We start from the raw sequence: 14479 nt of genomic DNA, 5'->3' as shown, positions 1-14479 counted from the left end.
TCCGTCCACGTAGATTTATAAAAGGAAAGTAAGAAATAACAGATTTGATATCTTATTATAAAGATGTGGCATTTTGATTGACAATTCGAAGAAAATGTTAAGTTGCTCACCTGCTTTTTTCTTGCGACCATATGAGGTTCTAACTTTTCCTCCTTTTGTATGATATTGCCTTTGTTTCTTTCCTACAATTTATTGCATTCCTTTAGTGTTATTTATATTTATTGCATATTTATTTTCTGATATTGATGAATACTAACATGCTGATGCATCAGAATTTAAGCAAGATATACTTTAAGGCAATTCGTTTTGAAATTAGCGAAAACGTGTTCGCGGGTTATCTTAAAAAAGTGCATTTTAGCATTACCTTTTATCTTTTATAATAATATATTACACATATTTTTAAACATGCTAAACTGCACTTGTGTATAGTTCATATCAATTTCTAAATGAATTTTACCTTAACTTTCATTTTCATCTTCAAACTGATACCATCTTTATCATTTTATAACTAGCATGGTATTTATTCAAGATCGTCGCATTTTTTGCAGTTATTGTCCCCACAAAAAGAAAGTAAATAGTTATCAAAGGTACCAGGATTATAAATAAAATAGTTGTAAATTTTGTTATCTTATTTAAGAACTTTACAATTGTCAACGATCAATTCCGTCCACGTAGATCTACAATGTATAAAATGAAAGTTAGAAATAGTCGTAGATTTGATATCTTATTATACGTTCCGTCCACGTAGATTTATAAAAGGAAAGTAAGAAATAACAGATTTGATATCTTATTATAAAGATGTGGCATTTTGATTGACAATTCGAAGAAAATGTTAAGTTGCTCACCTGCTTTTTTCTTGCGACCATATGAGGTTCTAACTTTTCCTCCTTTTGTATGATATTGCCTTTGTTTCTTTCCTACAATTTATTGCATTCCTTTAGTGTTATTTATATTTATTGCATATTTATTTTCTGATATTGATGAATACTAACATGCTGATGCATCAGAATTTAAGCAAGATATACTTTAAGGCAATTCGTTTTGAAATTAGCGAAAACGTGTTCGCTGGTTATCTTGAAAGAGTGCATGTTAGCATTACCTTTTATCTTTTATAATAATATATTACACATATTTTTAAACATGTTAAACTGCACTTGTGTATAGTTCATATCAATTTCTAAATGAATTTTACCTTAACTTTCATTTTCATCTTCAAACTGATACCATCTTTATCATTTTATAACTAGCATGGTATTTATTCAATATCGTCGCAGTTTTTGCAGTTATTGTCCCCACAATTGTTGAAATAATGGGCGAAAAATACTAGAGGGACAGTCAAGCTCATACATTTATTCTATTTCTCTATGAGTACAATAAGGTTCAATGATTTCATATAATCACAGTGATGCATAGAATAATTTAGAACTTTAATCATTATAAGCGTCACGATTTGCATCAAAACGTTTTTTTAAATATTATGTTATGTGACCATTAGGCTTATTCGTAAGAATTGTATCCCATCAGCTAAAACTGTTTAGTAATGCATATATTCAACATGAAATTTCATATATGATTGATAAAGCACGAACTATAAAAGAGGGACCAAAGATACAAGAGGGACAGTCAAACTCATAGATTGAAAATAAACTGACAACGCAAAGGCTAAAAACGAAAAGACAAACATAAAAATAATAGTACAGAAGACACAGCATAGAAAACTCAAAACTAAGCAACACGAACCCCACCAAAAATTTGGAGTGATCTCAGTTGCTCCGGAAGGGTAAGCAGATTCTGCTCTACGTGTGGCACCTGTCGTGTTGCTTATGTTATTACAAATCCGGTAAATAGTCTAATTCGGTAAGTCACATTCGTGTAAAGGGATGGGTATTGTAGTTACGACATAAGATACATATCCTATATCATCTGTGAAACTGTTTTTCCATAACGGTCAACCTATATGTGATGGCGTTCGAAAAATTTACGAAGGAATGATTTCAACTTCACCATTGTAACTCGTGTTTTAATAGCTTCCTTTTGAGCATCAATCCTCTATCAAGGAAATTATGATAGGAAATATAAGCCTGAGAATTTCGTATCAATTTGGAGATATATAATCCGTATGCAGGCGATGTTGGAATGTTGCTACATAAAATAGAAATTTCACAATTGGGAAGCTGCAATCATCTCTTTTCTCGTACAGTTTTATTTTCAACCTACCCTCATCCTCAATTTCTAGATGTAAGTTAAGATATGAGGCAGACTGTATCTGTGGTATCCTTTATCTCTAGTTCGATGGGATAGATAAAGGCAACAGTAGTATACTGCTGTTCGAAACTCATAAATCGATAGAAAAAAAAACACGGGTTACAAACCAAAACTGAGGGAAACGCATCAAGTATAAGTGGAAAACAACGACACAACAGAAACAGAACATTAAAATGTAACACTCACAGAAACGAACTAAGCATTAGACAAAATCTGATGAGAATAACAAATATAACATCAAAAGTAAATACATGAATTTGGGATAGAAAAGTACCGTGACACGTCTTATAGCAATGCGAATTCACACTGAAATATAAGAGGAAACAAACGACACAATAGAAACACAACATTAAAATGTAAAACACACAGAAACAAACTATAATATAACAATGGTTATTTTCCTGACTTGGTACAGGACTTTTTTACAGAAAAAAATGGTGGTTGAACCTGGTTTTGTGGCATGCCAAACCTCCCGCTTTAATGACAATGTTAAATATAACATTAAAACGACAACACAACATGAAAGGACCACAATGCAGATAAATAGGAGACAATATAGGACAGAGGAACACACGAATAATAGCTAACAAAAGGCACCAGGTTTAAAATTTAATACGTCAGAAGTGCGTCTCGTCCACACAGGCTAAGATAGATTCGTTCAACAAAGTCAACAAATTTTGTATTATTTAGTGAGAGAACATCATTTATATAGCGGAACATGTATAAATCAACTTTCTTCAAAACTTTGAATTTTACGAAAACTATTTATTGTTTTAGCACAGGAATAGATTACCTAGCTGTATTTGGCAAAATCTATGGAATTTAAGTTCCTAAATACGCTTAAAATTCGAACTTTATTTTGTTTTTTTAACCTTTTTTTCTGAATTATAATTGTGAATGTGTTTATAATTATACTTGTATTGTTCATAAAATATTGTTTACACCAACCCTTTTTTATTCGAGCGTCACAGATGAGTCTTTTATAGACGAGCCGCACGTCAGTCTTACACAATACTAATCAGGGTATCCATGATGAGTTTATACTTAAAATATACAGAGTAAAATTACCTTCACTATACGCTGATAAATTGAAAGCAATACTTTCCATCTTTTTGAAGTAAGGGAATACATCCTTATAGCTCCATCCGACAGCGCCCTCTTTCGCCCATGTGTCAAAATCTATGGGATTTCCGCGGATAAGACCCATTGCATTTATTCTTCCTGTTCCACCTAAACATTTTCCTCGAGGCCAGTTGGTTACCTAATAAAGTAAGACACTCACGTGTATAGCGTTGTGGTGATGAAAGATTCGACAAAGGCTATTTTGAAATGTGGGGACCATAGTCAAGGATTCATATTATTTACCTTCTGAAATACTATTAAAAGAACAATTACTTTTCATGAGGTGTTCATCGCTGCAAAATCCTTTCCATCTCTTCTAACCCTACCTTCAACTTCTCCTTTTCTTCTTCCATCTCTCTTGTCAAGTTTTTACGTTGTTCGCAATGTTTTCCCCCGTTGATGTTCAAGTAAGATTTTCAATTTTCTAAATAGGTCATTAACACTAAGGAGTAATACAGGTTGACATTGTTGGTATGTTTTATGTTCAAACTTGATGACATTTTACTCATCGATTATGTCGAAAAACTTTACAAGTATTTTGTTAATGTCAAAGATAGCTAGGTTGCTGCATCATTAACGGTAAAAGAAAACTGCCTCATTAACGGTAACCCAACATCTCCCTTTTTTTAATTCAAGACACAAAAGAAGTGTTTCCAGTACTGTTATATTAAGAATACCTCATCTTTATGTGCGAAGAGAGCATGCTTCTGCTCTACTGTCTTGTATTTCCAGTCAAGATTGCTGTTCGACAGAGCACTCCATAATAATGGTATCTTTGTCAGGTCGTTCTCTATGTCAGACCCACCAGCCTCTAATAATAGGACTTTATCATATCCTTCAGACAAACGTGTGGCAACGATGCCCCCTGCCGACCCGGCTCCCACTGTAAAACACCAATTAGTCATGTTTTTACAAATTTCCATTTCATTTTATATGATCAAAAGCTTTATATATGATATGTTTCTCATCTTTTGTTACTTTCGCGTCGGTCACCAAATATTGTAGTTATATCGCAACACTTAGGAGCTTTACAATAATTTTTAGCCATAATGAGCAGGCTTTTTTTGCTTGATTATCACTGAAAAGATTACGTCTGGACCTATGTACATACAAACAGCATATGAGAAGTGTTTCACTACATTTATAAACTTAAATAGTGGTTTGTAAAGTTGCATACCACATTACAAAGTACATTGTATTTTCATTATTATGAAGAAAATAATTTACATACCTACAATGTAGTCATACCAATTTTCTAAAGGTCTATCAAACACACCAGGTGGGTCTTTTTCATTAGGTGGAAGCGTTGTTGTCAAAAAGATAACTAGGGAGGCTACCTGTACAAGTGATTGTCCTAGAAACATCACGTGATCAGCTGAAATCAAACTAGAATTAAACGTGTTGCACATTTGCACAATACGTTATCTTTACGACATGAAATGGCAAATTATTGGTGTATCAAAAAATTGTGAAATAATGATCATATATAATTATTCAAATGCTTTATGAAAATGTAACTATGCAAATATATGTCTTTCAATGGAACTCAAATAAGCACAAAACGTTGCAGTAACGTTGTAAATAAACTCATCATAGATATCAGGATTAAAATTGTGTTCGCCAGACGCGTGCTTCGTCTACAAAAGACTCATCAGTGACGCTCGAATCAAAAAAATAAAGAGGCCAAATAGAATATGAAGTTAGAGATCATTGAGGACGTACAATTCCAATAGGTTCTGCTGAATAAAGCTAAAGTAATATACACCTGGGATAGAAATCTTAAGTATTTCGAAACACAAAAATGTAAACAGTTAAAATGTTTCCACGTGTGATTTCGATGATGAAATTATATGTTTGAGGTCAAGTTAAACTTTGAATAATGGTTGATTGCACAAGTGAAAAAAATGGAATTTTGAATGTTTTCAATAAAAAAAAATACCCACTTCATCTGTTATTAAAATTTGGTTGTACATTGATATAAATGAAATTTTGAATTTAATATGTGATACATGCCCAGTTCATTATTTTTGAAATACTAAGGCTTTTCTACCTCAGGCATAGAATATCTTAGCTGGATTTTAGGAATTTTGGTCCTCAATGCTCTTCAACTTCGTACTTTATTTGGCCTTTTTAGCTTTTTTGGATTCGAGCGTCACTGATGAGTCTTTTGTAGACGACACACGCGTCTATCGTATATACAAAATTTTGTCCTGGTATCTATGATGAATTTATTGATTCAATTTTGGTTGCTGATATGAACGCTAACAGCCACAAATCATTGAATAAATTCAATGTTTCAGTTACAAGTATGTCGAAACATATCAATGCATAATAAATCCATATCATACAATCATACATGTCACAAGTTGTACATTAGCCTATAATAATTAACATAGTTATAGTTTAAAACGATGACATGATGAAGTAAACTTAATTTCAGTTATATATATGAAATCACAGCATGTGAGCGATATGCTCCAAACACATCGAATTTAACATTAAGAGGTTGAATATTTATACATTTCAGACAATCAAACTGACATTCTAATGCAACAACTGTAACGTTCATTTTGATTGGATAACGTTACTTTTTTAACAATTGATGCTATGAGACGTACGGGCAAGCGCAGACGGCATTTGACAGATTTTTATTACATGTTTTAACGTGGTTTTCTGACAGTTTCATTAGAATGGAGATAACAATATTGTATTTTAAGCTCTGACGGCATCAATTGGGGATTTGATGGTCGCAAATACCCGTTGACTGTCTCCGCTAACGCCTCGCCAGTAAACTTAATTTGCGACCATCAAATCCCCAATTGATGCCGTCGGAGCTTGAAATACAATACAGTTATCTCCTAAGAGAGGGTTTGATTAACCATATTCCTATATTCCTATACTCCAAGTCCACAACCTTTGGGGTAAAAAAAAAACTAAGAAAAAAAATCTATTTACCTTGATATCTATATAAATGATAGACGGTGAAACACATACATACGCATAAATATTACTAGTAACACAAAATGCATACGGTTCTAGTAAAGCATAGACCTATGAATAAAATCTAACGTTCAGGTAAAAATCCATCCATGTCGAAAGTTATTCACCTCTGCTAATATATAGGCTCATATCCATTTATACTCGGCTACTAATTTCTCTTCTAAAAAAATATCTCGAACATAAACTATTTAAAAATAAACTTCGTGGTTCTCGGAATGTAATATATTGTGTGTTAATCTTAAACCAAATATCTTCTTCTTAAGAAAATGTCTGTACCAAATCAGGAATAGGACAGGTTTTTCCATTCGTTTGATGTGGGTTTTATTGTGTTTCTTTCGTTTGATGTATTTTTTTTTCTATGATCGGGTTGTTGTCTCTTTGGCACATTCCTCAATACCATTCTCAATTTTATATTGTATTTTTTTATTTTGCCATTTCATAAAGGATTTCCTTTTTTGAATTTTCCTTGGTGTTCGGTATTTTTGCTATTCAACTTGTGAGCATAGTTAAAGTACTAGTATTAAAATCAAGACCCGGAGTAGTCATCTTCCTTTCAAATATTTAAACGAGTGCTAAGGATTTCATAGATAACAAACATAAAAAAGAGTAAAATAATGATAATACCGAACTCCGAGAAAATTTCTGAACGAAAAGTCTCTAGACAAATGACAAAATCAAAAGCTCAAACACACCAAACGAATGATAAAAACTGTCATATTCCTGACTTGGTCACATGCATGTTCTTATCTAGAAAATGGTGGATTTACCAACTTAAAGAGTCGATCTCTTTAAAGTTTGTGTTATGTTAACGTTGCACCACTGTTCTTGGTTAGGAGTTTCTGTATTCTTTAAACTTTTTATGCCATTTTCTGTAATCTTTGTTCGGTCCATAATTCTGTATTGTATATATTTTAGCATTCAATTTTATCTATTCTATTTGTGCTTAATGCTTTCTTTCCTAAGAATGTGTCTCTATTCTTCATTTTCCTGTTATTTTTCTGTACTCTTGTCCAATTATGTCCTATTCTGTAAACCAAATCCAGACCGGCTGTTATGGAAGGGTTGATCACTGACTATCCTGGTTCCCGGTACTACGTTCCAGGTATTAGCTATTAGCCATACTCTCTCACGGTATATGTGTAACATACTGAATATTGCGATCGGGAACCAGTCTAATCACTGACAAACATGTTTACCCATATACGTTGACCTATAGTTGCTAATATTCACGTCATTTTGATTATCATATAATACATAAGCAACCGTAAATCACCTTTTTATATTAAATTCATTTAGAATAGGGATAAACAGAAATATAATGTTTATTGATTAGCCATTGCAGCAATGCCATCAAACTATTTTTTTTAAATCCTTTTTTTACGATAGAGCAATTTGTAACATAATTTATATTTGTACAAAAAACAACAATATACGTAAGCGTCGTATCTATTCGTATCAAATAAATATCAATTTCGCCTTTTTGACCTTAAATCTGTTAATTCATAGTTTTAATATTTTAGTTAGTAAATTATGGATTTGGATTTTAAGTCGGTTAAATTCTCCAGTAAATGCGTATACTCCTAATAGACATGTTCACCATAAGCCGATACCGAAACCAAAACCGAAACCGATACCGAAACCAAAAATAGTAGTGATGTAAATGATAAATGTTTATAATGTCAACATGGTCAATCAATTCAACCCTTTAACACCATTGTATTGCTTGAAAATTGAATTCACTAGATGGAGTATTACTTCAAAAATATGAATTATTCGAAATATTAAGGATTTTCTTATTCAAGGCATAGACCACTTAAGCCGTATTTGGAACAATGTTTTGGTATTTTGAGCCCTCAGTGCGCCTCTACTTTATACTTGATTGTCTTTCTAACTATTTTTATCTGAGCGTCACTGGTGAGTCTTATGTAGACGAAACGCGCGACTGGCGTATCAACATCTTAGCCTGGTATCTTTGATAATTATGTACTTCAATTCATCAATTCACCAAAATCTATTAAAAAAAGGTAACTTGAATTTAACCATAATTCTATACAGTAATGCAAGTATTATACAATTTAAGATGTTGATGCAAGTCATTTATGATGTAAACTATTCACGAAGCAGGTATCGTCTTAGGTAAAGAGCTGCACATAGTTCTTCAACAGGTGCAATATCGTTCCGTTAAATAACCTATTATTTCTTAATTTTTCATTCGTCTTATGGAATGTTCTACAGAAACTCTTGCACGAATCTTTTCATTGAAACATTTGCGTTGATCGCTGATTTTAGCAATTTGATTGCGTACCTGCCTTACAGTATATGATGTTCAGATGGTTATATGGTATCGCCAAGTGAGTAACAATCACGAGGAAACGTAAATAGATCGTGTAGACCGACCGCATGCATCAATTTGTAAGTCATTGCGTCATTCCTAAGATATAGAAACCCAGATTTGATGTATCTTGTTTCCTTTCTTATGTCTTTTATGACTTGCGTATTAATACAGTGTATATATGTAGGACTCTAAAGTGTGATGGGGTCGCTAAAGTACGATGGTCACGCTAAAGTGCGATGGTCTACGCTAAAGTGCGATGCTTCCATACGCTAAAGTCCGATGGTCAGCGAAAATATAGACTTCTACGTTAGAAACGTAGTTCGATAATGACGTTAACAGTCGTTTATAAAAACTAAAAATGAACATGCCGGAAGATATGGATGAGGAATATTTGAATAACAATTTTAACACCAAATGTCCATGACTTACTAGTAATTGATTCTTTGTCGGCTGAATCACAATGTTTGTTTTTTTTCGAGTGCTGGAAGAAGGACTACAGTCGACCATTTTACTACAATTGTATATAAACATGATAAATACAAAACAGTATACGCATACTTATCCTGCTTCTATTTAAAGCAAACGGATACATTCGAATCATTGTTTATGTGGCAGTTTACTTTGTGATCTCCGTTAAAATGTCGTCGATTTTAATGAAAGGTAACGTCGGTAAAATAAAGATACGTGTTTTCATGCGTGAACTATTAATTTTCTGCTAAAACATTAGTTCGCACTGTACATTGTAGGAAAATAAAACATGTCACTTTGTACCCGCTACGAAAGAGGAGAAAGCTAGGCGAACATTGCATTTCTCTCGCATTTAAATTAATTGAAGCTTATACAAATAAATGTTGCATATTCCGACAATGATCGAATTCCGTTACCGTATTTTTAATTTTCAATGACAAATACAAGGGAGGTTGTAACATTAGTGTGAACGGCAATCTACACCAATTATCCAATATTCAATACGCTTCGAATTGTTAAAAATTCATTTAACATGAAATATAATATTTCCAAAACATAAATTACCTTTATAGCAATTATTACTTGGTTGGACTTGTTAATTTAGAAACAATAACTTCAGCCTACCGGTAAATTGTAAAGCCTATCAAATATGTTATACATGTACCTCAACATAATAGCTTTTGCAAAAAGACTTTTCAAACCTCGATGTTTTAATGCTTCGAATCTTACCCTTTGGACCATCGCACTTTAGCGTGATATACCATCGTACTTTAGCGAACAAACAACCATCGCACTTTAGGGTGAGACACCATCGTACTTTAGCGTAGACCATCGCACTTTAGCGTGGCCGTCGCACTTTAGAGTACCATCGCACTTTAGAGTCCTACATATATATATATGACAGTGTCTACTATTAAACAATACCTTTTTTTGTTAGGCGAATTATTCTTTGGGATGTGCAATCGATAGATCCAAAAACTGCTTCCAATTCTGGCCAATCAGCCTTCATAGAATCCCGTTCTTAAGCTGAAGGCCATGTTTTCATTAATCTATATGATTGATGAATGATTTCGTTGATAGCTTTAGGAATTAAAGTTTGGCTAACATCAAAGCCATTTGTTGAAATGTAGGGTAACATCTTAACCTAACAAAACCATAAGAAATATATTTTGCTAGCTTAAACGTACCGCTCCTTTATTCCTCTGTCTTATTCTCTCATTTTTTTTATGTATTTTATTTAATTTGTATCCACATCTTAATTGTATATAACTTGCGATAGTATATTTAATATTTAATACTTGTTGAATTTAACTTTGCTTTTTTGATAGATTCATGTAAATTGTTGAATTGAAGTAATACTCCATCTAGTGTATTAAAATTTTACAAACTATAATGGAGTAAGAGGGTTGTATTAATTCATTTCACTACTATTTTTGGTTTCGGTATCGGTATCGGTTTCGTTATCGGTTTCGGTTTCGGTTTCGGTTTCGGTATCGGTTCCGGTATCGGCTTATGGTGAACATGTCTAGTAGATCGACAGTTCAGGTTTTACCGTTTGTCTTCCTTAATTCTAGTACCGATTGACACATTCTCGATGGATAAACTTAATATAAGCAATCATATCGTTGTTATATATATTTTCAGTGCACCTATGTTAAAAAAATCATTTTCATTGAAAATAGAATTGTTATTGTTGAGATCTATTTTGAGAAGATTGAAATATATTTAACTCCAATTGTTTCTCCTAATAAATATGGACCCTTTTCAGCGAAGATTGCAAAAGCATAAAGCAACCTTAAAATTAACACAGAGCATTGTTTGTACATAATGCTGAGAAAATAAAATAATCACTTTGTTTTATAAATAAACTCATCATAGATACCAGGACTAAATTTTGTATATACGCCAGACGCGCGTTTCGTCTACAAAAGACTCATCAGTGACGCTCGAATCCACAAAAGTTTAAAAAAAAAAAAAAAAAAAAAAAAGCCAAATAAAGTACAAAGTTGAAGAGCAATAAGATCCAAATTCCTAAAAGTGTTGCCAAATACAGCTAAGGTAATCTATGCCTGAGGTAGAAAAGCCTTATTATTTCAAAAAATTCTAAATTTTATAAACAGTTAATTTATAAATATAACAATATCAATGATAATTCATGTCAGCATGTATATTTCGAATAAAAAACAGCCGAGTCTACAGAACGATAACTTGTCGTGTTTAAATTTGACTAATAACTATTTTGATCTGAGCGTCACTGGTGAGTCTTATGAGGACGAAACGCGCGTCTGGCGTATTAAATAATCCTGGTACCTTTGTGACTATTAAAGATTTACAGTTCTGCAACTTGTTTTCCGACTGTAAGGTAGCTTCATAATTTAATTATATTTATATTCCGTCCTTTTTACGAAATAGTACAATAAGTTCAAATACCTAACTATACATTTGATGAATATACAATTCGGTCGGTCGAATCATAGAGGTATATCCAAGGGACATCCAATATAAGGCTACAATGTACTTAGTACAAATATGATCTCTATTGGTATACCAAAAATTAAATGTTTTCCAGATGTATATACATATATTCATTATATGTCAATATCTTACCCGGACTAAGCATAAATAACGTTCCATGAAGTGTCCTTGAATAAAAATGTATGAACTATATTTGTCTTATAGTTCACATATAAAATATCTTATATCTGCAGATTTTACATCAGATACATGAAATACAATGTTATGTAGTCAACTAACATTGCACAAACGAAAAATACTTTCTCCTGTATAAAATTAGTAATTCAAAAAACAATTGTGTATTTAACTATTTGAATTCTATACATACAACAGTAGATAAACGTAATAACAATCTTTTACACTTTTGATGTGTCTCTGACAGGCTATCTGACAGTGAATGGTGATTCAATGAAGTCAAATGATATTTCTAAAACAAAAATATGTAAAGTAGACTTTTATTTTTTCTACTTTACTTTATTTGAACTTTGTTAACCTTGCGAGGAAATCTTTTTTACACAAACTTAAGGATGTACTTAGGTGAAAATTAAGAAATTAAGAAACTCAAATAGATACTTTAAGCCGGTAGAGCATCCGTTAAGGATAAAATAAGCTATAATTATTGATAGGTCATGAACCTCCTTTCCGAGATATTTGAGATTTAAAATACGGCGGGAAAAGGCTGACTCGGACTTTTCCCTTATATTTCCATTGGTATTATTTGGGTCTCAAAACAAAAGATAGTCAATCAAGAATCTTCTGAAATTTTGGTAAATGACATTTCATGAGCTATAAAGTCTGATATGACAAAATAAATGGGTGTTATGGGGCAAAATATTTTACCCGATATTGTATGGAAAAACACCAAGGAATATTTGACACAAATTCCAAAACCTCACCTAAGTACATCCTTAAGAATGACTCGCCTTCATAAAAAGTGAAATCACAAACAATACCGAACTCCCAGGAAAATACAAAAGGAAAGTCCCTAATCAAATGGCAAAATCAAAAGTTCAAACACATCAAACGAATGAATAAAAACAGTTTTCTGTCATATTCCTGGCTTAGTACAGGCATTTTTTCCTATGTACAAAATGGTGGATTAAACCTGGTTTTATAGCTACCTAAACCTCTCACTTGTATGGAAGTCGTATAACATTCAATAATATTGACGACGATGTGAGAACAAAACAAGTAGCCATAATAGATAAATATATCAATAATAAGGGTTCAGCAGGCAACATTGTGTAATTATCATAAAACATTTATCAATGAAAAAAAATTGATGTTACAGTAACATGATAGACAATTAATATATCATTGAAACGTCTTTTAAAATACGTGTATATATCAAATAGAATTATACACATAATGGCATGTTTGGTTGTTTGAAACTCGTTTAAAGGTTACTATGTCTTAACATTCGCAATTAAGGGTATGCAAAATGCAATGCTGCATGCAATCGGTAACAGGATAGACAAAAGAGTATCAGTAATAAGACAGATATGGTTCTCTATCGATAACGTAAATGATACCAAAAACAAAACGCCAAAAGTATGTATACCAAGTAGGGGCAAAAAATAACAGAGGGACATTCAAACTCATAGATCGAAAACAAACTGACAACGACATTGCTGAAAAAGAAAAAGACAAATAATAGTACACAAGACACAACATAGAGAACTAAAGAATAAGCAACACGAACCACACCAAAAACTGGGGGTTATCAGGGGCTCCGAAAGGGAACCAGATCCTGTTTAACATTGTATCCTCAATGCTCAATATACAGTACTGCAACCTGTTTTCCGACTGTAAGGTAGCTTCATAATTTGATTATATTTATATTCCGTCCTTTTTACGAAATAGTACAATAAGTTCAAATACCTAACTATACATTTGATGAATATACAATTCGATCGGTCGAATCATAGAGGTATACCCAAGGACACCAAATATAAGTCTACAATGTACTTAGTACAAATATGATCTCTATCGGTATACCAAAAATTAAATGTTTTCCAGATGTATTCATTATATGTCAATATCTTACCCGTACTAAACATAAATAACGTTCCATGAAGTGTCTTTGAATAAAAATGTATGAACTATATTTGTTTTATAGTTCACATTTAAAATATTTTATATATCAGGTGTTACATTAGATCAATGAAATACAATGTTATGTAGTCAATTAACATTTTACAAACGAAAAATATTTTCTCCTGTATTTAACAATTTGAATGTTATACATACAACAGTAGATAAACGTAATAACAATCTTCTACACTTTTGATGTGTCTCTGACAGGCTATCTGACGACAGTAAATGGTGATTCAATGACAGCTGTTATCGACAGCCAAAGTCAAATGATATTTCTAAAAAAAAACCAATTATGTAAAGAAGACTTTTATTTTTTCTACTTTACCTTATTTGAACTTTGTTAACAATGAGAGGAAATCTTTTTTACACAAACTTAAGAATGACTCGCCTTCATAAAGAAAAATCACAAACAATACTGAACTCCCAGGAAAATACAAAAAGGAAAGTCCCTAATCAAATGGCAAAATCAAAAGTTCAAACACATCAAACGAATTAAGATAAAACTGTCATATTCATGGCTTAGTACAGACATTTTCCTATGTACAAAATGGTGGATTAAACCTGGTTTTATAGCAATCTAAACCTCTCACTTGTATGACAGTTGTATAACATTCAATAATATTGACGACGATGTGTGAACAAAACAAGTAGCCATAATAGGTAATCCCCCTCCGTGCG

At 32.4% G+C, this 14479-nt stretch overlaps 1 protein-coding gene across 1 annotated transcript; it reads right to left on the bottom strand.

Annotated features, from left to right (window-relative positions):
- Positions 1-750: 750 nt before the first annotated feature.
- Positions 751-11911, bottom strand: LOC143076996 (glucose dehydrogenase [FAD, quinone]-like). Its single transcript, XM_076252887.1, has 5 exons — positions 11798-11911; positions 4619-4762; positions 4065-4270; positions 3334-3526; positions 751-917 (listed from the first exon to the last, which is right to left on the bottom strand). Exons 1-5 carry the CDS (start codon positions 11808-11810, stop codon positions 751-753), a joined length of 723 nt encoding a protein of 240 aa, XP_076109002.1. The 5' UTR covers positions 11811-11911.
- Between the last annotated feature and the right edge of the window lie 2568 nt (positions 11912-14479).

The sequence above is a fragment of the Mytilus galloprovincialis genome, chromosome 5, assembly GCF_965363235.1.
Source record: "Mytilus galloprovincialis chromosome 5, xbMytGall1.hap1.1, whole genome shotgun sequence".
NCBI classification, from domain to species: Eukaryota; Metazoa; Mollusca; class Bivalvia; order Mytilida; family Mytilidae; genus Mytilus; species Mytilus galloprovincialis.
This window is presented reverse-complemented; position numbering and strand designations above follow the sequence as displayed.